The sequence below is a fragment of the Augochlora pura genome, chromosome 4 (assembly GCF_028453695.1).
Source record: "Augochlora pura isolate Apur16 chromosome 4, APUR_v2.2.1, whole genome shotgun sequence".
NCBI lineage: Eukaryota > Metazoa > Arthropoda > Insecta > Hymenoptera > Halictidae > Augochlora > Augochlora pura.
In genome coordinates this window covers 21,637,546-21,658,147 of record NC_135775.1, presented here as the reverse complement: position 1 = coordinate 21,658,147, position 20,602 = coordinate 21,637,546, and the positions used below count along the sequence as shown (strand labels likewise).

The 20,602-nt window shown below is 45.3% G+C and overlaps 5 protein-coding genes across 7 annotated transcripts; 2 read left to right on the top strand and 3 right to left on the bottom strand.

Moving 5' to 3' along the window:
- Nucleotides 1-843: 843 nt before the first annotated feature.
- LOC144469013 (sodium-dependent nutrient amino acid transporter 1) lies at nucleotides 844-6,881 on the top strand. Its single transcript, XM_078178860.1, has 11 exons — nucleotides 844-1,037; nucleotides 3,151-3,240; nucleotides 3,306-3,395; nucleotides 3,742-3,991; nucleotides 4,094-4,331; nucleotides 4,410-4,784; nucleotides 4,944-5,133; nucleotides 5,408-5,584; nucleotides 5,741-6,017; nucleotides 6,189-6,283; nucleotides 6,393-6,881. The coding sequence occupies exons 1-11, from the start codon at nucleotides 1,029-1,031 to the stop codon at nucleotides 6,564-6,566; spliced, it is 1,965 nt and encodes a 654-aa protein (XP_078034986.1). The 5' UTR covers nucleotides 844-1,028; the 3' UTR covers nucleotides 6,567-6,881.
- A 3-nt stretch (nucleotides 6,882-6,884) lies between these two features.
- On the bottom strand, nucleotides 6,885-7,995 carry LOC144468464 (uncharacterized). Its single transcript, XM_078177939.1, has 3 exons — nucleotides 7,826-7,995; nucleotides 7,471-7,726; nucleotides 6,885-7,142 (listed from the first exon to the last, which is right to left on the bottom strand). The coding sequence occupies exons 1-3, from the start codon at nucleotides 7,993-7,995 to the stop codon at nucleotides 6,885-6,887; spliced, it is 684 nt and encodes a 227-aa protein (XP_078034065.1).
- Nucleotides 7,996-8,522: 527 nt separating this feature from the next.
- On the top strand, nucleotides 8,523-12,075 carry LOC144468879 (sodium-dependent nutrient amino acid transporter 1). Of its 2 annotated transcripts, none has more exons than XM_078178669.1 (9): nucleotides 8,523-8,617; nucleotides 9,078-9,447; nucleotides 9,853-10,108; nucleotides 10,170-10,544; nucleotides 10,614-10,803; nucleotides 10,918-11,094; nucleotides 11,409-11,508; nucleotides 11,566-11,837; nucleotides 11,906-12,075. In XM_078178669.1, the coding sequence occupies exons 1-9, from the start codon at nucleotides 8,615-8,617 to the stop codon at nucleotides 12,071-12,073; spliced, it is 1,911 nt and encodes a 636-aa protein (XP_078034795.1). In that variant the 5' UTR covers nucleotides 8,523-8,614; the 3' UTR covers nucleotides 12,074-12,075. The 2 variants fall into 2 exon arrangements, with proteins under 2 accessions (XP_078034795.1, XP_078034794.1); XM_078178668.1 differs by having other exon boundaries at nucleotides 8,536-8,626.
- Nucleotides 12,076-12,300: 225 nt separating this feature from the next.
- On the bottom strand, nucleotides 12,301-15,877 carry LOC144468880 (sodium-dependent nutrient amino acid transporter 1). Of its 2 annotated transcripts, none has more exons than XM_078178671.1 (10): nucleotides 15,631-15,877; nucleotides 14,798-14,884; nucleotides 14,423-14,726; nucleotides 14,149-14,344; nucleotides 13,682-14,053; nucleotides 13,222-13,588; nucleotides 12,927-13,026; nucleotides 12,677-12,853; nucleotides 12,516-12,610; nucleotides 12,301-12,448 (listed from the first exon to the last, which is right to left on the bottom strand). In XM_078178671.1, exons 1-10 carry the CDS (start codon nucleotides 15,643-15,645, stop codon nucleotides 12,302-12,304), a joined length of 1,860 nt encoding a protein of 619 aa, XP_078034797.1. In that variant the 5' UTR covers nucleotides 15,646-15,877; the 3' UTR covers nucleotide 12,301. The 2 variants fall into 2 exon arrangements, with proteins under 2 accessions (XP_078034797.1, XP_078034796.1); XM_078178670.1 differs by having other exon boundaries at nucleotides 14,149-14,362; nucleotides 15,631-15,873.
- A 456-nt stretch (nucleotides 15,878-16,333) lies between these two features.
- LOC144468881 (sodium-dependent nutrient amino acid transporter 1) lies at nucleotides 16,334-19,346 on the bottom strand. The gene is made up of 9 exons (XM_078178672.1): nucleotides 18,917-19,346; nucleotides 18,717-18,848; nucleotides 18,409-18,649; nucleotides 18,129-18,354; nucleotides 17,681-18,055; nucleotides 17,260-17,626; nucleotides 16,904-17,180; nucleotides 16,737-16,831; nucleotides 16,334-16,648 (listed from the first exon to the last, which is right to left on the bottom strand). The coding sequence occupies exons 1-9, from the start codon at nucleotides 18,941-18,943 to the stop codon at nucleotides 16,511-16,513; spliced, it is 1,878 nt and encodes a 625-aa protein (XP_078034798.1). The 5' UTR covers nucleotides 18,944-19,346; the 3' UTR covers nucleotides 16,334-16,510.
- Nucleotides 19,347-20,602: the final 1,256 nt, after the last annotated feature.

Below are 20,602 nucleotides of genomic sequence, written 5' to 3'. Positions count from 1 at the left end.
GTTGGAAAGATCGAGCATTCGTAAGACATACGTAATTTCCCTGATGCAATAGGGGATCCCGCCAATCCGTACTCCTATATCCAGAACACTATCACGATCTTTTCTGATCCACAAACCGCGTAGCTGACAAATATCGTAATACTGGATCCCGCTACAATTTTCACATGTAATTTCAGTGACCATAAATAGACTGTAGATATTGATGATTGCAGATATAGCGTGCACAGATGTTTAAAACGCAGGAAAACTTATATCAATATTAATAAGCTTTTAGTTGATGAAGAAAATTTTTCTTGGATTCTTGTAAAGTAATGTATACAAATGAGAATTTCCATAAGGATTTACAGTGTAATCGCGTAAGTCCTGCAGCAAAACAATCGATTCTGCTCGTGTCAAGGTAGATAAGCAGATGTCCTCGGACACAACGAAATAAAACGCATCTACGATCTATGTGTACAATCGAATAATTACTCGATGATACAACCGGTTGGCACGCGTCACACTTAAAAACCGTGTTACCGGCGCGATAATGTCGCGCGGTCACGCGTCCCGCGATCCCGAATGTCGATAAAATTCCCCGAACCGAACCGCCAACAAAGGAAAACGGGAATGCGCGTTTTGGCAGCGATACGGGGAAACGATTCGACGTAACACGGCCGGGACTCGAGTGCTGTCGCACCGCTAACGGGGGCGAACTGGTGTCGTAATTTCGACGTTGAAGCTGCAGATACACGGGGGGAGATCACGGCCCCCCTACTCGATCAAGTTTACTAGGTCTCGTGGCGGGCGATCCCTACCTTCGATCGCTTTGGTGACAAGCCGAGAAGCGGACGAACGGGCAGCGATCACGATCGCGTTCGCAGTGGTTGTTCGGTCCTCGCAAGGGTACCACCGGGCGTTGCGACAGGTGCCATAGATGTTGCACGGTTCGAAGATCGAGACTCTCTGCGTGTCCCACATCGACGAAACGCTTCCTCCCGATCGGATACCCGATCTTCACGTCTTCGGACTTCGTTCGCTCGATCGAGATGCGAAAGGTATAACAGTTGTCATTCAAGAACGCTCGCCGCGAGCACCTGCGAGATGAACGGTTCGTTTATTCACGATTAGAGATAACGATCGTTTTAGGAGATCTCACGGGATTGTTCTTAGAAGCGCGTTGCCCTAGATTGTAAAAAAACAAACACGACTTTACTTCGACAAACCATTTCGTTTTTATTGACGGCCTTGTCGGAGATAACGCATTATCGTTATCGTTTAATGGGTGACCATGGTACAGGAGCTACAATTCACGGAGTTCGAGTTAGGCACGGTTTTACCGGCAACTGGTCTGTAATGATACAAGAATAGAAAAATCGTGGGAATGCGTTTCATAAGTTCGCGTGAGGGAAGTCAGCATCCCGAGGTGATTTGAACGCGTGACTATGCCATGCCGTCAATGCCAACTTTCCTTGATCGTACCGCAGCAGCGGCTATTATCGTTGGCATTCGCATATTTATCAGTTTCTACGTACCATACCTCATCGATTTCAACCAGAACTAGACGAATATGGAACCAGTTTTCCGTATTCGACCGTCGTGATTGTTTCCTCCTGAATCAAATTCGATCCACTTAGCTTTCAGAGCTTTTACCAGCTTCTCTCAATTATATACGTCACCCTCAAAAAATACTAGGCCATCTGATTATTTATTATAAATTGTAATGTTCCAAAGATTTTAATGGAACTAAAGACTATCAGAAATAATGGAAAAACTTATAAAACGGAGACTGTAATTAGTCCAAGAAGTGATTAAGGAAAGTAATATGTCACACACTCGATATAACAATTTTATATCAGATTTCCATATTTATTTAATTCTCTGCAAGTGTCTCAATACTTTTGGAAGAGGGTGTACTCAATGGACTTGCGGCAACCATTCTCGCGTGATCGGATTCATGATAATTATACGAGACCGCGACCGGATCTTTCGATTTTTCAGTATCGTTGCGAAATCAGTGTCCTAGCACAGACGCACGAAATTTCAAACGGCCGGAGAAGTTGGTGCCGGAGGTGGTTGCCGTTGATAATCGAGAAAGCGAGCACACGGAACAGTCGCTTTCGTTGTGAGGCAATCGGGCTCGCCAGTAGAAAAATCTGTATAATCGAGTCGTGAAAGTTTCATTGTTGCCGAACGAATTCCACGTGGTTTTCTTCGCGTTTCGGAGTAGTCGGGTCCAGGATTCGCGGGACGAGGAGGAAAACGGAGCAGCGTTTACGGCTCGCGACAAAAAGAAAAATGATCGTTCGGTAAACGATAATAACCGGAAGTTGTTAAGGGCCTCCCGATCGTCCGGAGTCCCCGGGGACCACCGCTATCGACTATCCATCCATGCACGATGTATCGCAAGCGCGAGATCGCTGAAGAGTGGTCGAACCGGCTTTCTTTGCGTAACGAAAAAGCAATAATCGCGGTAGCGCGTTAGAAGCTGTCGCGGTCTAATCCTTGTAGAGCTTGTTCAAGGATCTTGTCGCATTCCCAACGCATCGCGGCAAACCGAAACTGAAACAACGAGTTTGCCAACCGATCACCAATTTCATCGGCTAATTGCGAAGCAATTGCACCGGCGATTCGCGAAGGCCGACCCATTCGTCGACTGATGCAACGCTTAGAAATCGGATAGACGGAACATGTCGTAACGGAACGGGCTCACGAACTTTTCGATAATTCGATATAGCCTGATCGCAACGTTGGATCGCGTTTCCACGGAAATGTTAGGAATGTCGCGTGCGTACGGTAACGAGTGCACGAGAACGATCGAAGTATGCCAAAACACGAGACGCGAGACAATGCTCCGACGATCGTTGGTCTTCGTGGTCGATCGATAATCGATGAAAAAAACGAAAAAGAGTATTTTCCTCGTATCCGCGTCACGTTGTCCGCCGGCGACTGTTTCTTTGACGCTTAATTATATGCCGTGAACGAACCGTGACGCGAAACAACTAATCTATCCGCACTACCGTTCTTATTACTGCATCCAAGGCCACTTTCCGAAGTCTGAGCGTTTCACGTTTCATGTTGCGCGAGTAAAAGTACACGTTGCTTCATCTGTCCCGGCTCGCGTCCAGTCTGTGGAAGCGCATCACGGCCTACGAAATCGGTTTCTTTCAGAACGGTAGAGAAAACGCGGCGTTCGTGGGAGACGATGGCCTCGCGACTACGAACTCGCAGAAGCCGAACGCAGCCGTCCTCACGGAAAAGGTAAGCCGCGATTCGTCCGTCGACGACTATCCCCGATTACAAAGTACTTTATCGGTGTTGCTCAGATCCATGGGAACGGCGATGCTTTCGATTTTCAATACGGGGTGGAGGACGGTCGCAAGTTGCCCCTCTCGTTGTCGGTTCCGGAGGAAATGGTAGGTTCCCTCTAATCGCGAGATAATACGAATTCATCCCTTGCACTAGACTTTTCCGAACAACCGCGACGATTAACATTTGTTCTTTCTTAAACATTTTTCTGATAGAATGAAATGTCTTTTTTGTACGTCTTCATTTACTTTCATTCTTAAATGGAGATAGTCAATACTACACGTATCATAGTGCAAGGGGTTAACAATACGTAGAATAAATGTCTCAGTTACTGTGCCCGTGAGCTAATGTATCGCATATTTTCTTAAAGAAAGTATACTGCATAATACATAAAATAGAATTTAAAGTTAACAATGGTCACAGTAACTGACACATCTACCCTAATTGATGAAGACTTTCGCGGAGAACGAGAAGGAGAGAGCAACTTGGGACAACGGAATAGAGTTTCTGATGTCCTGCATCGCCATGTCGATTGGCCTGGGCAACGTATGGAGATTTCCATTCACCGCTTATGAGAACGGTGGCGGAGTCTTCCTGATCCCGTACATCATTGTCCTGTTCGTGGTCGGTAAACCGTTTTACTATCTGGAGATGATAATGGGCCAGTTCTGCAGTAGGTCTTCGGTGAAAATGTGGGCAGCAGGTACGATACGAATTTGCTTTTACTCCAGTGTCGCTGGAAACCGTTTCGAACGATAATATAGACGTAATAAATCGGACAAGAATCGTTTCGATCGATTCGCAGTACCAGGATTTCGCGGTGTTGGCTGGGCCCAGATGTTCTCCATGCTGATCGTAGGCACCTACTACTGCTCCTTGATGTCCGTCACTCTCCTGTATTTGTTCTCGAGCTTCGAATCGGTGCTTCCTTGGTCCACATGCCTCGAACAGTGGGGAGATTCTTGCGTTGACTCCGCGGGAACCTCCAATTCAACGAAACCGAACGGTACAGGCATGATCAGCTCGGCGGAGCTTTACTTTCGGTGAGAAAACAATCAAGTTTACCGCCTGGGGGGCCCGTAAAGGAGAATCGCTCGCAATACAGAAACTTGTATTATCAGGAAAACAGTACTGAGAGAGAAGTCGACCATCAACGATGGCATCGGGCTGCCAGACTGGAAGCTGACGATCTGCCTGCTGATGTCGTGGCTTTGTATATTCGGTGTTTTGGCGCGGGGTGTGCACAGCTCCGGAAAAGCGGCCTACTTCCTCGCCATCTTCCCGTACGTGATCATGATCAGCTTGCTGATCAAAGCCGTGACCCTCGAAGGAGCCATGGAGGGTATCATTTTCTTCATCAAGCCGAATTGGTCGAAGCTATTTGAAGCGAACGTCTGGTACGCTGCTGTCACGCAGTGTTTCTTCTCGTTGTCCGTCTGCTTCGGGGGTGTCGTTATGTACTCCTCTTACAACGACTTCAGGCACAACATATACAGGTTGTTCGAATCCAATTCCGATCTCTAGATACATTATTGCCTAGTAGAGAACATGAATGAAATTTTTAGATATTGCAATGTTTTATAGTTAGCTTATATTAGCTTTTTAGTTATAGCTAGCTATTCACCGGAACTATGCGTTACTGAAAATCTTTGCAGGGACGTAATAGTGGTGACTACTTTGGACACGTTCACCAGCTTGATCGCAGGCTTCACTATCTTCGGCATACTAGGCAACTTGGCCCACGAACTCGGCACAGACGACATCGCCAACGTGGTTCGCGGTGGGACCGGTCTAGCCTTCGTTTCCTATCCGGACGCCATCGCAAAATTCACTGTTCTACCTCAGGTGAGACGCAAACTCTATTTTGTCGTGCAGTCGAATCCATTTCAGGACAACTTCGAAAGATCGCCTAAAAAACGAACGATAAAATGTATCATGATCGAAAGATATAAAGTTTTATTAACAGTCTTTAGTTGCAAAGTAATTCAAGGCGTTCAGGTGGACGAGATACGTTAAAGAATTTGTCGCTGTGACGGGTGTGTCACGGCAAGGTAATCCAGATCCGGGACTTGTCGGAACAAACCAGCTATCGAGGTTAGTCTGTTGGTCTTGTTCGCAGTTGTTCTCGGTGTTGTTCTTCCTGATGCTGTTCGTCCTCGGCATCGGGAGCGCCATTGCCATCGCGGGAGCCATCATCACTATCATCAGCGATCAATTCCCACACTGGAAGTACTTTTACATAATGCTCGCTACGGTTGTCTTCGGGTTCTCCGTCGGGACCATTTATTGCACGCCTGTAAGTAGCACTCACAATTAATATTAAGATGGATAACTAAAATTCATAACTACAGATAAATTTTATGGAAACTTTAGCTTGACACATTAAAGATGTTACATATCAACTACAGTAGTCGCTGACAATAAATCGTAAGTTTGCATTTGCCTTGGAAAGGGTGGACAATTCGTCCTGGAGCTGGTTGATTACTACGGCGGCTCGTTCATCGTATTCATCCTAGCCACTTTGGAAATTACTGGAATATTCTGGGTCTACGGCTTGGAGAACTTCGTGGACGACGTCGAGTACATGCTGAAGAGAAGACCGTCCGCGTACTGGAGAATCTGTTGGGCTGTGATCACTCCAGTTTTGCTGGCTGTGATCTTATTTTACACGTTGATCACTCTGACACCTGTTACGTACAGCGGTATCCCCTATCCTCAGAGCGCGCACGGTACGTCTAGCTTTCGAATTATAGACATTCGTTTCCCGCGTATTCGATATTAACTGTACCTACCGTACTGATCAAAATTTGTCTCAAATCTTATAACTTTTCTAAATCATAATCTTTGTTCCAAATGGTATCTTTCAATTAATTACGCCGTGTCTCTCAATCGAAACATAGCTGCCGGATGGACTCTTTGCGCCTTCGGAGCTCTGCAAGTACCTTTCTGGCTTGCCTACGTCGTGCTGTCCAAGAAGAATTTGAAACCGATCGAGGTACGCATCCAAAGCATAAATTATCATTTGTCAAATAAATTCGCCATTGTGTCAAGTAACTTAATGTTAATTGCAGCGTATCCTAACGATCAAAACTTTTTCCATACAGATGATCCGTTCGGCTTTCGTACCGTCCTCCGACTGGGGACCCAAGAACGCCAAAGAACTGGCCTCGTGGCGCGAGTTCAAGGAAACCAAGCGGAAAATTCGAGAGAAACGACAGAGCTCGTCGTTCAAGCAGTTCGTTTACACGATACTCTGCATGGAGGATAAACTCGCGTGATGATATATATCTCTGTATCTCGCCAGGATCACTTGTCTACCACTTGTCCAGTAGAGACTTTCAACTTCTCGCCTTTGTTTTTTCACAAACTAGTTTCTATCCTTATCGTTGGATCGTAAAGAGGTACCCGGAGAAGAACGGCGAATCAATGAACGCTACCGTTCGATACACGTGGGAGGAGCTGTTCAACGAGCGTCGTAGATCACAGTATTAATTGATATTTTTATAATGATAGCGTTGGTAGTTGTACGAGAGTCTAGTTCCAGCAATCGACACTACATGATCGTATTTAAGCAAATAAACTCACTCATTTATTTATTATATCATGTCTCTTTCCTTATTTCGAATCATTCGGGATCTATGACGTCCGAATCGCCTGCGTATTCCTCCTCTCCCTCTTCGTATTCTTCCCCGTATAATTCCTCCTCGCATTCCTTTTCCTGAAACGACCATATTACAGAATCTTGGCGAGCGTTTGATTCGACGAAAAATACGAACTTTCGATCTGCGTCTTTCCCGTTCGATCATTAACTCAAGATCCAGTTCTCTTCGTCTTATTTCTCGCTCCTGGCAAACCTGAAATCAAAGTTTATATTTCTTAATGTTTTATATTAAAATTCCATTGGAATATATATTTTACAGAATATCATCCACAATGCTCGCTTCGACAGAATTCGAATAAAGTTTACAATAACATTCTGTGATTTATCTTTGTTCAATAATTCAGCGATAGAAATTAATGCGCTTGTGAAATACAAAATCATATTGAAATTAAAGGATGAACGGTAATCAGTAAATAATGCAAAATTACAGAAATCTTAATGTGTGATGATATCGTTTTAATATCATAAATCCGTCTGAGCGCGCAACGCGGATAATCGTGAACGATACCGCGAAATACGACCTTGTAGTTCAACAGCCAATGAGCGAGGTATTCGATCGGATCGAAGGGTTTCGTCGCCACGATTTCACGAAGAGCGCGGGACAACGGTTTGCTCAAGGAATTACGTAGATAAGTTCCATCCGGAGATAGGCAACCACTGGAAGACGAATCGAGAGATCCGATCGAGTCGACTTCGCCACGGTTTTTCGCTTCTATGGCCCACAGCCGTTCGAGTTCCACGATATCCTCTTCGGTAATGCCCATAGTCTTCAGAAACCTGAACGAGAATCGAATATGTAGTAGTTAATATTTTATAAATATCTATATTATTTATACGATTATATGCGTGTATCAAACTACCCGAGTTTTTCGTCACCTGCCAAACTCGTCTGCAAAACCGACTTTTAAGAAGGTAGAGATCAGACTTTCGCTCATCGATCTATCCCGCAGAAATTTTTCAATTTCTCGTTCCGCTTCGCCGACTCTATAATTTTTTACTGATTCGCAATCAGTTAAAGTTTTTCCGATCTTTTCTTCCGGTTCCATGATGAAGGTTAATCGGTTCGGGACCTCGTGCTGTTGCACTCGTGTTACAACATGAACTTCGCCGCGTTTCGTCGCATATGTATGATTTATCTTGATTTTTAGTTAATCTATATCTTTACACAGCGCTGATAACACTTGTAATATCGTGCTTTGTAATATCGTACTTTGTAATAATTCCTCTATTGTTGAGACCGCGTATCTATTATTATAGCAGAAAACTATTATTGCTTAGTCCATAAGTCTAATTCTGATGGAGGGGCGTAGTAGGAAAATTCTGAAAAATTCTTAGAAAATTGTTGGAAAAGCAATTTGGTCGGACTGTTCAAAATGATGTTCATTACATCGACGATATCAGTGTAGGAACTAGATGAGTTTCTTATCAGATCGAGTGCACAACATTGCAGTATAATCTAAATGTTGGGATCCGAGTCGTCTTATCGGCGACGTTTTTCCAACTTCTCGCGCTGAGTGGGCACGGTATCGACAAGTGTCTCTGCATATAAAGAGCCGACTCGTGCGATGTCAATCGATTCGCCGATGATTTGACGAATCGCTAGGGGTCCTCCGTTTCCTCTCGTCGACGGTTCATTGTCTGCTCGAGCCTCGAAACGCGTCGGACATGGTGAGTAATGTAAGCTACCCATTCTTTATGTTTCTATGGTAATAATTCTATCGCGGCGTGATGCTCTGTAACAATGTTTAGTGAACATCTAAAAGAATCATCGATCATTTGGCGCTCCGTTTCGATTGTAACCGGAAGCGCGTAAATCAAGAAAGAACAACAACTCGGTAGGGGACCCGCGCTATTCGACATCCAGGTGAAGCGATTCGAACTTGAAACAGGATCTAATTAATAGGATCACAGGCATTGCCGGAAGCAATAAATGAACCTGATTGTATTTTTGCCACGAGAACACCTGCGATAGCGGCATTTTACTCACGCGATAAGAATCGGTACAGGGGACATAAAGAGATTAAGGCTAATGCTTCGACGTTTAATAGCGAGCGTCGGTACACCGTGACGCGATTGCTCGTTTTTGAAAAATGGATGATCGGAAACACGCGTTGTTTAACGGTCATAGAGCGGTCAAGTTCATCATGGATCCGAAAACCCAGCGTTCGTCGGGGACCAGATGGACAATGAGGCGGCCAACGGGAAACAAAGGGAGTCGGTCTCGCAATGTTCCGACGCGGCGCCGGAGGAGGAAGTCGCAAGAGGCTGGAACAACAGCATCGAGTTCCTGATGTCCTGCATCGCCATGTCCATCGGGTTCGGCAACATCTGGAGGTTTCCATTCACTGCGTATGAGAACGGCGGCGGTGTCTTCCTCATACCATACATCATCGTTCTGTTCCTCGTCGGGAAACCGTTCTACTATCTGGAGATGATCATTGGACAATTCTCTACGTCCTCGTCCATCAGGGTGTGGAACATGTGCCCCGCTCTCGTCGGTACGCATACATTACTAAACTGCAGATTTTTATGGGAAATACAAATTGTTTCTGTTAATTACATGTTACAGGATCTAGCGGTTATAAAGATGATACATTTTATTTTTATTTATACGCATTTTCAATTTCTTAACATATTACCGTTCGAATGGCTAAAAATAGTCATTTTCTTGACTACTCGTGAAATATTGGATGACTAAAAATAGTCATTTTTCTAATTGCTCGTGAAATGCCAGACAACTGAAAATAATCAAAGCTTAGAAAAAAAAACTTAATAGTAGAAACTTTGATTTTACCGCGATATATTCATTCTTGCCATAAATGTATAAAAACTGCAATATGTTCATTACATTTCCTTCGTTTATCGCTTTTCGTTCTTCTCGACCTCAAAATCTATTGTTGCAGGCGTCGGCTGGGCCCAATTCTGTTCGACCGTCGCCTTGTCAACGTACTACAGCTCGTTGATGTCTCTGACGCTATATTTTCTGATCGCGTCCTTCTCCGCGGAGCTGCCCTGGTCGAAATGTAGGGAGGAATGGGGCGAATACTGCGTAAACTCTGGCAAGAAACCGGTTGACGAAACCACCACCTCCGAAACCAACACTTTCGACCTGTTGGCAAATGACGAGCAGTACAGAAGTTCGGCCGAATACTACTTCCTGTAAGTCACCGTTCTAACGTGAGAGTCTCCGTTCCCTGATCAACGCGTCTCTCCGTTTCAGAAATGTCGTTCTCCAAGAGAAGGACAATATCGACGATGGAATAGGTTTGCCTGATTGGAAGCTGACCCTTTGTCTGCTCGGTAGCTGGCTCTCGGTGATCCTGATCACCTTTCAGGGTGTCAAGAGCTCTGGGAAAGCCTCCTATTTTCTCGCAATTTTCCCGTACATCATTCTGATCAGTCTTCTAATCAGAGCAGTGACCCTCGAGGGAGCGTTAACGGGAATCTTGTACTTCGTCACACCGAAATGGTCGAAACTATTGGAACCTACCGTTTGGTACGCCGCTGTTACTCAGTGCTTCTTCTCGCTCTCTGTCTGCTTCGGAAGCATCATCACATACTCCTCGCACAACGACTTCAGGCATAACATATACAGGTAAGCAGCGTAAGGATCAATAGCCTGAAACATTCGGGACATTAATTATTATGGACATGCGTTCACCAGGGACGCGATGATCGTGACCACTCTCGACACAATCACGAGTTTCATAGCGGGTTGCACGATCTTCGGAATTTTGGGGAACCTAGCCTACGAGATGAACCTGCCGAATATCGAGAAAGTGGTGAAATCCGGTGCTAGTCTGGCGTTTGTCTCCTATCCTGATGCTATCGCAAAATTCACCGTTGTGCCGCAGGTAACTTTTATAACAATTGTACACAGTTATGAATTGTAGCCAACTTCTTGGGAAAAAGTACCACACTGTGCAATGAGAGTACATACGTAGTACATATGTCACAATTTTTCGCAGGTGTTCTCGGTTCTGTTCTTCTTGATGATGTTCGTGTTGGGCATCGGTAGTATCGTAGGAATGGTTTCCGGTATGGTGATCAATCTCAGCGAAAAACTACCGAACGTCCAGATCTGGAAAATCGTCCTTCCGCTCTGTCTGATGGGATTTGCAGTCAGCACGGTTTACGTGACTCCGGTAAACAAACGAGCTCCCCCTTTTTTCGTGATTGCTGAATCATTTTATTGACTAGATGTCCGGGCCCGATTGATTAGAAGAGATCTCGATCTTCGTGATCGACGCTTTGTCGTCAAGTTCCGACAGTATCACTGAAATGTAATTAATCATTTCTGCTAATCCGCTTTCTGCTATCAGTATAATTAGTTGCAGCGATACTGACAGACCGCGAATAACGTAACTTTTCGCCTCGGTTACGTGTACCATTTGAGCGGAAACAAATTGATTAGGTATCGATAATCTTAGTAATAATCAACGAGCTGATCTTGTTGCAGGGTGGACAATTCTTGTTGACGTTGGTCGATTACTATGGTACCTCGTTCGTCGTGTTCGTCCTGGCTTCCTTCGAGATCACCGGGATTATGTGGATTTACGGTTCGTATAGTCTCTGCAACATTCAATTAGTTATTATAATCCAAGATTTTATAACAGGTATAGAGAACTTCATAAACGACCTTAACTTCATGCTCAACAAAGAGACTAGCTGGTATTGGAGGATCTGCTGGTTCCTCGTGACACCATTGATTCTAATAGTGATCTTTTTCTACACCGTTGCTACTTTGCAGCCGCTCACCTATAGCGATAAAGAGTTCCCAAAATCAGCTCACGTGGCTGGCGCGGTCTTACTGTGCTTCAGCGTCTCACAAATACCGATTTGGATCTTGGTGCAGCTTGTGAAGAACAGGCGTTTGCCATTCATCCAGGTACCTTAAGTCTTAGTGAGAGTCCTTATTATGATAGTGCCCAAATTGAATCTCCTATATCGTTTCAGAATTTGAAAACGTCTTTCGGAGCGACGTCGGAATGGGGACCAAGAAGGCTCGAGCACAAGAAAGCCTGGCTCGCGAATAAAGAAACGAAAGAGAAGGAGAGGAGCCTCAGGACGCAGCCTAGATGGCTTCAGTTGATTTATATTCTGTTTCGCGTTAAACCGAAGTAAATAGTAATCGTTAAGTAGTCTATAATTGTAATTGATAAGTCTGATGCATAGTATCTACGTAACCTGAAGTAACTGGATTGGGGTCGAAAGACAAGTACGATCGTCTCGGATACGGTCGATAATAATCACGATAACGAAAACGTAGATTCCTACTTTGACAAAGCAAAACAGTGCGATACGTTTATTTTGGAATCTACTCCGATACAGAACACGACGAAAACCGTTCTTCTAGTCTACGCCGAATAACGTACTTAGAACTCTCGATCTTTTTTTACTCAATTCCATCCGCGACATCCTCTTCGCAATCTTAAACTCTATCCATTGTTTGTGTTTGATGGGGTCTTTGGGGCCCCAATCGGGGCTCGGCTTCAGGATCTAAAAGCATGCGAGTTGAAATACATAAAAACCACTTCGCTGTTGTTTTATTATTTCTATCGCTTACGTCCAGGCAAGATTTTCCCTTGTTCTGAATGTTGATAATCACGACCCATAGGGGAAGCTGCACCACTCCCAATCCCAATAGCAACCATCCAACCACTGCAACAGTCGAGTAACCGTGGTAATCTTTCGTCGCATAACTATAATTTCGTTTGAGTTATCTACCGTAAGCGGAAGTCAGGTAGTATTCGCCGTTGTATTTGAGTGGCGTTAGTTCGCAGAGAAAATAGATTAGGATTGCGAAGAGCGACACCGGAGTAATGAAACCCCAGGTGAGTCTCCAATAGAATGGCGGCCGTCTGCCTGTCATGAACTCCACATCGTCCAAGAAATTGTCGACACCTGAACAACGAGAATGATTTATAAAAAATACTCGGCAGCGAGCAGAAGACAGTACGAAACATCAATGATTTACCGTATATCCAAGAAATCGCAATCAATTCGAACGAGGCGAGAAACACGATGATGAACGTCCCGCCGAAATAGTCCACCAGATTCAGGATAGACTGTCCTCCCTGTAAGTTGAATCGTAAGTTAAAGAGCACACGGTCACCAAACGACCTAGAAAGACATCTGCTTTCTTGGTTCTATTCGTGTGCCACAGTCAGTAGAAAAAGTCTGCGTATATATTCCGAACTATACAGTAGGTTTAGTGTTAAAAGGTGCACGCAGACATTTCTACCGAGTGTGCATCAAGAGGTAGGACTGACTCTGGTGCAATAAACGATGCCAATCAAGAAGCCGGAAATGGAAACGCCCGCGGTGACCTTCCAATTCTGCCACTTGGGAAACTTGTCCATGATGACGCTGCAGATGACGCTGGTAAATGCTACCGCGGTGCCGACTCCCAAGACGAACAACATCAAGAAGAATAGCACAGCACACAATTGCGGGAGCACACTGAACTTGGCGAGAGCTTCTGGATAGGAGATGAAAGCGAGACCTGTTCCAGCACGCACCACGGTGCTCACGTCGACTTGGCCCAGCTCGTGAGCTAAATTTCCCAAAATCCCAAATATCGTTGTCCCTGCTATGAGACTCGTGGCTAGATCCATTGTCGTCACCACCGTACAATCTCTACGGGCAACATAGCAAAGTTTAAACATCTATCTTTGAAAATTGGCGATAGGAATTGACAACAAAAATTTACAACGGTAATTGAGAAATTACCTAGACACGTTATGGTCGAAACGATTGTAGGAAGAGTACATGGTTACGGCGCCAAAGCATACGCCTAGCGAGAAGAACGACTGAGTGACAGCGGCATACCAGACCGCAGGATCGAGGATCTTGCTCCAGGTAGGCTTGAACAAGAATATTATGCCAGTCGCAGCTCCTTCGAGAGTGACCGCTCTGATCAGGAGCGCTATCAAGATCACGTATGGAAAAATCGCAAGAAAGTAGGCGATTTTGCCGCTGCTCTTCACGCCGTTTCGGAGGACCACAAATATGCAAGACCAGCTAAACAACAAGGCGAGGACCAGTTGCCAGGACGGCTGGCCGAGTTCCTCTTTGGTTCCTACTTCGTCCAGAACGATCCTCCTGAAGAATAAATCGTTCATTCGTTATAGACGGTGTCTCTCTCGAGTTTCGCAACTACAGCGTCCTACAGACGCCTTTTCATGAACAGTACCTACCGGAAGTATAGTTCAGCCGAGCTGCTCTGGTTACTGTTTGCAGAGCCGGTGGCCGTGTTGCTATCGTAACACTCGTCGCCCCATTCCTCTCTGCAGAAAGCCCACGGAAGAACCGCCTGGAAGCTGGCCAGAAGGTAGTACATCGTCAACGACATCAGGGAACAGTAGTAGGTAACCACCGAGAACACGGAAATGGCTGCTCCGTAGCCGATCCCTGAAATCAGTAGAAAACGATGATGGAACCAATTTTTAGATCATCAGAAACAATACTCACCTTTGAAGGCAGGCGACAGAGACCAAATTTCGACGCAGGATCTGCTTGAGAACTGTCCCAGGATCATCTCCATGTAGTAGATCGGCTTGCCGATCAGGATCAGCACGATGATATAGGGCACAAGAAACGCGCCGCCTCCGTTCTCGTAGGCGGTGTTTGGAAATCTCCAGACGTTACCCAAGCCGACAGAGAACGCCACGCAGGACATCAGGAATTCGGTTTTGCTATCCCATTGAACACGTTCGCCTGGTACCGCGGCCGGGGTTCCTAGATCCGCAGTCCCTGCGGCCGCTTCTGGCGTTGGCTAAACAAATATAGCAATTCTATAGATCTTATCAATTACTTAACTGCAATTACCATGCAATAAGCACGTACCACTTGAATGTCCTGCTGTTTCCCATTCCTTGATATTACCGAGAGCCTGTAAGAACCCGGCACATCATCGTCGCACGCGGACTTCTTCTGCAAAGAGAAATCAACAATTTCACTAGTCTGTTATTCATATTTGTTTGCCCAGCTCCGATTATCTTCGCTTATTATCCGACAATTCCGCGCGACGCGATTTCCGTAATCATTACGGTATTTACGTAAGCATTGTTCTTTCATAGAGTCAACGAATATTTTCTCTTGATTTGCGAAGCGACACGAACAGGCTGCAATTAAAGTGTGATTACCACGAGATATTGAGTCTGTTTCGAATCTGTTCGCGAAAAAATAAGACAATGTACACTGGAAACATTATTTATACATATGTGTATGTTACTGGTAACACGCGTGCCTCGAGTGTCACCAATGCCGAATCGTTTTGATATGAAACAACATTGTCGGCAAATGCCAGAAAGCTACGCGTTTACAGCTGCTATTTAGATTAGCCTCGTGGAAAAGATGTTCGACATTTATAGCAACAAATGATTTATGCTTTCTAGCTACTTCTGTTTGCCGACATTGCACGCTCCTAGCGACAGAGAACGAAGATTGGGAAAATCAAAATCATGCGAATGAATTCGAAGAATATTTCTCGTTCTCGTTCGCCGTTGACCTAGATACGAGTTCGCTATCGTTCCAATCTTCGCGAAGGTTCGTAGATTGTCAATTAATTGTTTCGTCGATTAACATAACTTATATCACTGCCTCGTTCTTTTTTTTATGAATTTATTTAATTGTCGGCAGATTGCATAACTGCACGCGTACACGGGAACGATACGAACCTTGCAACAGTTCATAATCACTTGCACACATACGATCGCACCTCCGTTTCTAATTCAGTGGCTTGCGCCGTGGTCTTTTCGAGGCAACAGCCTTTGGAAGACTGATTGCCGACTTTTATTCTGCTGCATAAACCGTACGTCATGAGAAATGATGGGAACGAGTGAACACTGCTGCTATATATTTTCATTTTCGCATTAACGGATTACACTTATCAAATTTCTTTCGCGATCCGCCTTCTTAGTGTTATCCCTTATCTAAAAACAAACGTTCCGCACGTGCAATCCCGTTTGCGTTCGACATGCAAAATTCGGCGACGACGCCAAACCGCGATGGCGAAATCTCATCAGTTTGTATCGCAATGTTCCAATTTGAAACAATTTCGGAAGTTTTTGTAACAGGAACGGTTCAATGAGGAAAGCTTACGAAATTTATCGCTGCATCATGAAAACTATTTTCTGCGATTTTAAGTGAGAATATAGTTTTAAGAGGAATCGCTGGTAGCATATATCGGTTGTTTTGTAAATTGTAAATTTGTTCTGTAAACCAATCGCGCGAAGTGATCCGTCTCTGGTAAAACAAAACGGGCTTGCATGGTCAACGGGTTCCGACGAATTATTTCTCACTGGTACACTTCTTCCAGTACATCTCGGAAGAATGCGCTCACTCGTTTTCCTTGCGGACGCGTTTTTTCCGAATACCTGACGCACGAATGCTTTCATGCGTAACCCCTGTGACGGCGATTAAGAGCAACTTTCTATGCATTAAGTTGAGGTCGATCGTTTCCACAAAGTATGTATACGTCGACAAGGAGAACAAGGAGGGTGACGAACGTTTCTACCGTTCTACATTTAATTCGACCATAGCTCAATCTGTTTAATTTCATTTAAAGAAAGTCTCAACAAAGCCACCCCGACACCTGAAATTTTTGTCGGCCACGAATTCTTTCCATTCCAAGCGGTTTTTCGGATCTCTAGGCCCCCACTTTTCCTCGGATGGTTGAAACGCCGCTTTTATGGTCTACGAAACAAAGACAAACCCAATGTAAATTAATAAAAGTTCGTCACACGTCGAATCGAGAGGGAGATCGTTTGCGAAAATGACTCACTTCGATAATTGACGACGACCGGTTTTCTAACAGTTTCTGAGACATGAATCCTACGATCAAAAGGATTCCCACAGCTAGCAGGGACCAACCAATACCTACAAGCAAATCAATTTTCGTAGAAATTGGCCCACGTATCGATTTCATTTACTTTGATTTAAGGTATCAACCGTAAGCATAATCAGGAAACGCCGTGCCGTCGTAGGTGGGTGGCGTGTAAGTAACGATGGTGTAAATTAGGATAACGATCATGAGAATCGGTGTGATGATAGTCCAGCAGATCCTCCAGTACCACGATGGTCTTTGGCCCAGCATGAACTCGACGTCGGTCACGAACCTCGATATACCGTAGACCCAGAAGACGGTGATCATTTCTAACACCCCGACGATTATGGCGACGAAGGTGCCGCCGTAGTAATCGACTAACGTGACGAACCATTGGCCACCCTTCCACAACAAAATTGTTTCAATTACATCGAGGATTTGGGACACTCTATCAGTTTTAAAAATGTTTTATGATACTCACGGGAGTGACATAAACGATACTAATGCCGAATCCAATCACTGAAACTATGAGCACGAGCTTCCAGTGAGCTACTTTTGGGAAATAATCGCAGAGGATGCTGAAGACGGCTCCGCAGAGTGCCACAGCGCTACCGACCCCCAGGACAAACAACATCACGAAGAAGAGGACAGAGAACAGCTGCGGAACTACTTTGAATCTTGCCAAAGCGTCCGGGTACGAAATAAACGCGAGACCGGTGCCACCGCGAACCACCGTGGACACGTCCGAGGTGCCCATCTCGTGAGCCAGATTTCCGAGAATCCCGAAAATGGTGCAACCAGCCATCAAACTCGTGAACGTGTCCAGAGTGGTCACAATCATCACGTCTCTGAAACAAAATTCTTGTTACTGCTGAAACTCAGATAGTGACGAAAGAGTTTACCTGCCGAGACTATGCCGGAAATTATTGTAAGACGAGAAGGTGAGGATGGGGCCGAAACAGACCGACAACGAGAAGAAGCACTGAGTGATGGCGGCGTACCAAACGTTTGGCTGCCAGAGTTTCTCCCATTTGGGAATGACTAGGAAGAGAATGCCATCAAGAGCACCCTCCAAGGTTACTGCTCTAATCAGCAGAGCGATCATCACCACGTATGGGAACAACGCTAAGAAATAAGCCGCCTTGCCCGTGCTCTTGACTCCCTTGAAGAGCACGAAGAAGATTGCGGCCCAGCTGAAAAACAGGCCAACGACCAGCTGCCAGGAAGGAACACCGATACCGTTCTCGATCGAGTCGTATTCGTTGAGAACGATTTTCCTGCAGAGAATATTTGTTTTAGCTGAGGAAAACGAATAAGCTGGACGTACAACAAACTGAAGGTACAACCAACCGGAAGTACAACTCTGCGGCGCTGTGTAAGGTCCTGTTGCCAGACGAGTTTATGTTCCCATTGTCCGACACCGCGTCTACGCAGTTGTCCCCCCATTCTTCCCGGCAATAGGACCAAGGCAGTTCGGCTTGGAAACTGGTCACCAGGTAAAACAACGTGAGCGCCATTAGAGAGCAGTAGTACGAGACCACACAGGTTGCTGCGAACGCCTGTCCGTATCCCAGTCCTGGAACGATGTCAGAGTCAGAAGAAAATCAAGCGACTCTTCGCTGCGACTAACCTTTCATCGCTGGGGACATGGCCCATGTTTTCGCGCAGGACTTGTTCGTGAACTGGCCTAGAAGGGCCTCCAAAAAATAGAATGGTTTCCCGACAAATATCAAGATGATGATATAAGGTATCAGGAACGCGCCGCCGCCGTTTTCATACGCGGTGAACGGAAACCTCCAAACATTCCCGAGGCCGACGGAAGTGGAGATGCATGCCATTAGGAATTCTAGTCCGCCTCCCCATTCTGCTCTCTGTAGAGAGAAAAGGATTGATCAGTGTTCGTTGACGCGGCAATGGACTCAAAAGATTTAAACTTACGGTTTCCACAGTGTCGCTCTGTTCCGATTCCATCGATTCTTTTGACTTCTCTGTAGCCACGGAGTTGTTCCCGTTCTGACCAACGTTGACACTCTCCATCTCGAAAGCTTCGTTCGCATATCCGTTCTGCGTCTGCAAGTATTTTGGTCGTTAATTCGATCAGCAATCAACAACATGCTCGAACATCATAAGCGTCTCACATAAACTCCATTTTCCAGCTTCGCCATGTTTAATACACGATCGTGATACACCGATGATCTTCTGACAGTTGGTACCCACTAGATTATTCCGTCTGGTTGGTGAGCTTTGAGAAGAATATCCCTTTCACGGAAAGGATGCGGCCGAGAAACAAGGCAGTCATCACAGGACAGTGTCCCATTAGCAGCTTCTTCGGTGGTATCCAATGGACGGAATAAATGACTGTCACCGACACGAGACGATCATTGGGAGAACGCGAGAGATGTGTTCGAAGAGAAAAATGGTGAATTTAATGAATGGAGAGCCGTTTGTACTCCGGAAAACTGGAGCCGATGAATGGACCTTCCTCTTGTCCGAGAAAGTCTGACCAACGAGCTGTCACGAGCGCCGAGATCCGCAAAATAAAGGCTTTAGCGTTGTGCGCTGATTAGATACGACACGCAGCTTGAACGTTCTCCCGCGTTCTTCGAATTTCATCTCTGGTTCTACAGACTGCGACCCGCTCGGCTCCACATACAGGTACGCTCGAGGCTGCAGCACGTGCCGATAATTGCCAGCCATGCATACACGAAACAATAACATTTCCCAGGCAGACGATAGTTTAGGACGATTTGCTAAAAGATGAATTGCTGTCGTTTTTTATCGCCGTATTCCGTAGATCAAGAGCTTGCAATTGGAACTCACAGTTCTCTTATGCTTAACTAACAATCGATAAGCAAAACTTTGACAAACATTTGGCAGAAGTTCGACACCAGATGCCACGCGTGGAAAACTTTAGTTTTCATGGAATCGATAAGAAGTATAAAACTTCTGGTTTAATTAAGATCGTCTCGACAAGACACGAGTATGCCCTGGATATAAATTCTATTGAAGTTAGAGCAATAAAGATGGCGTGATCCAGCGGTTATTACCCGGCTGCGAAGAAAGAGTCTGATAAGGGATCGTAATCCCGCGTCCTTCTCTCAGACACCGTTCGTGGAGAATAGGTCGAGATCGTAAAGATATAAAGAAATGTCTAGGAAAACTGGATTTGAAGAACAGGTACTTGTACTTTCGTTCTTGAAAATCAAACGGCGCGTCACTTTGGAGGCTGAATGGCAGATACATTATATATTGTAGTTATCATATATTTCCGAGAGGCAGTAATCACCAATCGATTCCACGGATTAGCGAAGAAATGGAGCGAACGGATACCGCGTTCAAGATCTTTTGTTCTTACGCGCGTTATTAAATAATCTATCATATTTAGACAACCGACGACGCGGCAGTAACAGCGCCGGATAATAACGTGACGACTGATTAATCAATCGCGTTGTTTCTTCCCTGCGATAGGTTTCAACGTTTTCTGGGTCGCGTGGTTACAAACGAGCAACGTTTGCGAACGAGCAATGTGTCGATCACAGGGTCCGGGGAAATTATATGTGCGAAATGTACGCTATTCTTTTTGTATCGCATTGCATTGCTGGGTCCCTTATAATGGGTCCCTCATAAATATGTATATATATATATATATATTAGCTGTAATTGTCAGCACCGGTCGGCAGCGTTCAAGGCCCCCGATCAGCCGTGCAAGTGCGTTGCAAAACCGCACCGTGAATACTGCGATACGGAGGAACTACAGTCTGCAGACTGCATAGAATTGCGCCTTAATCACAGCTCCCTTACGTCACTTTGCAAACACCAGTCCT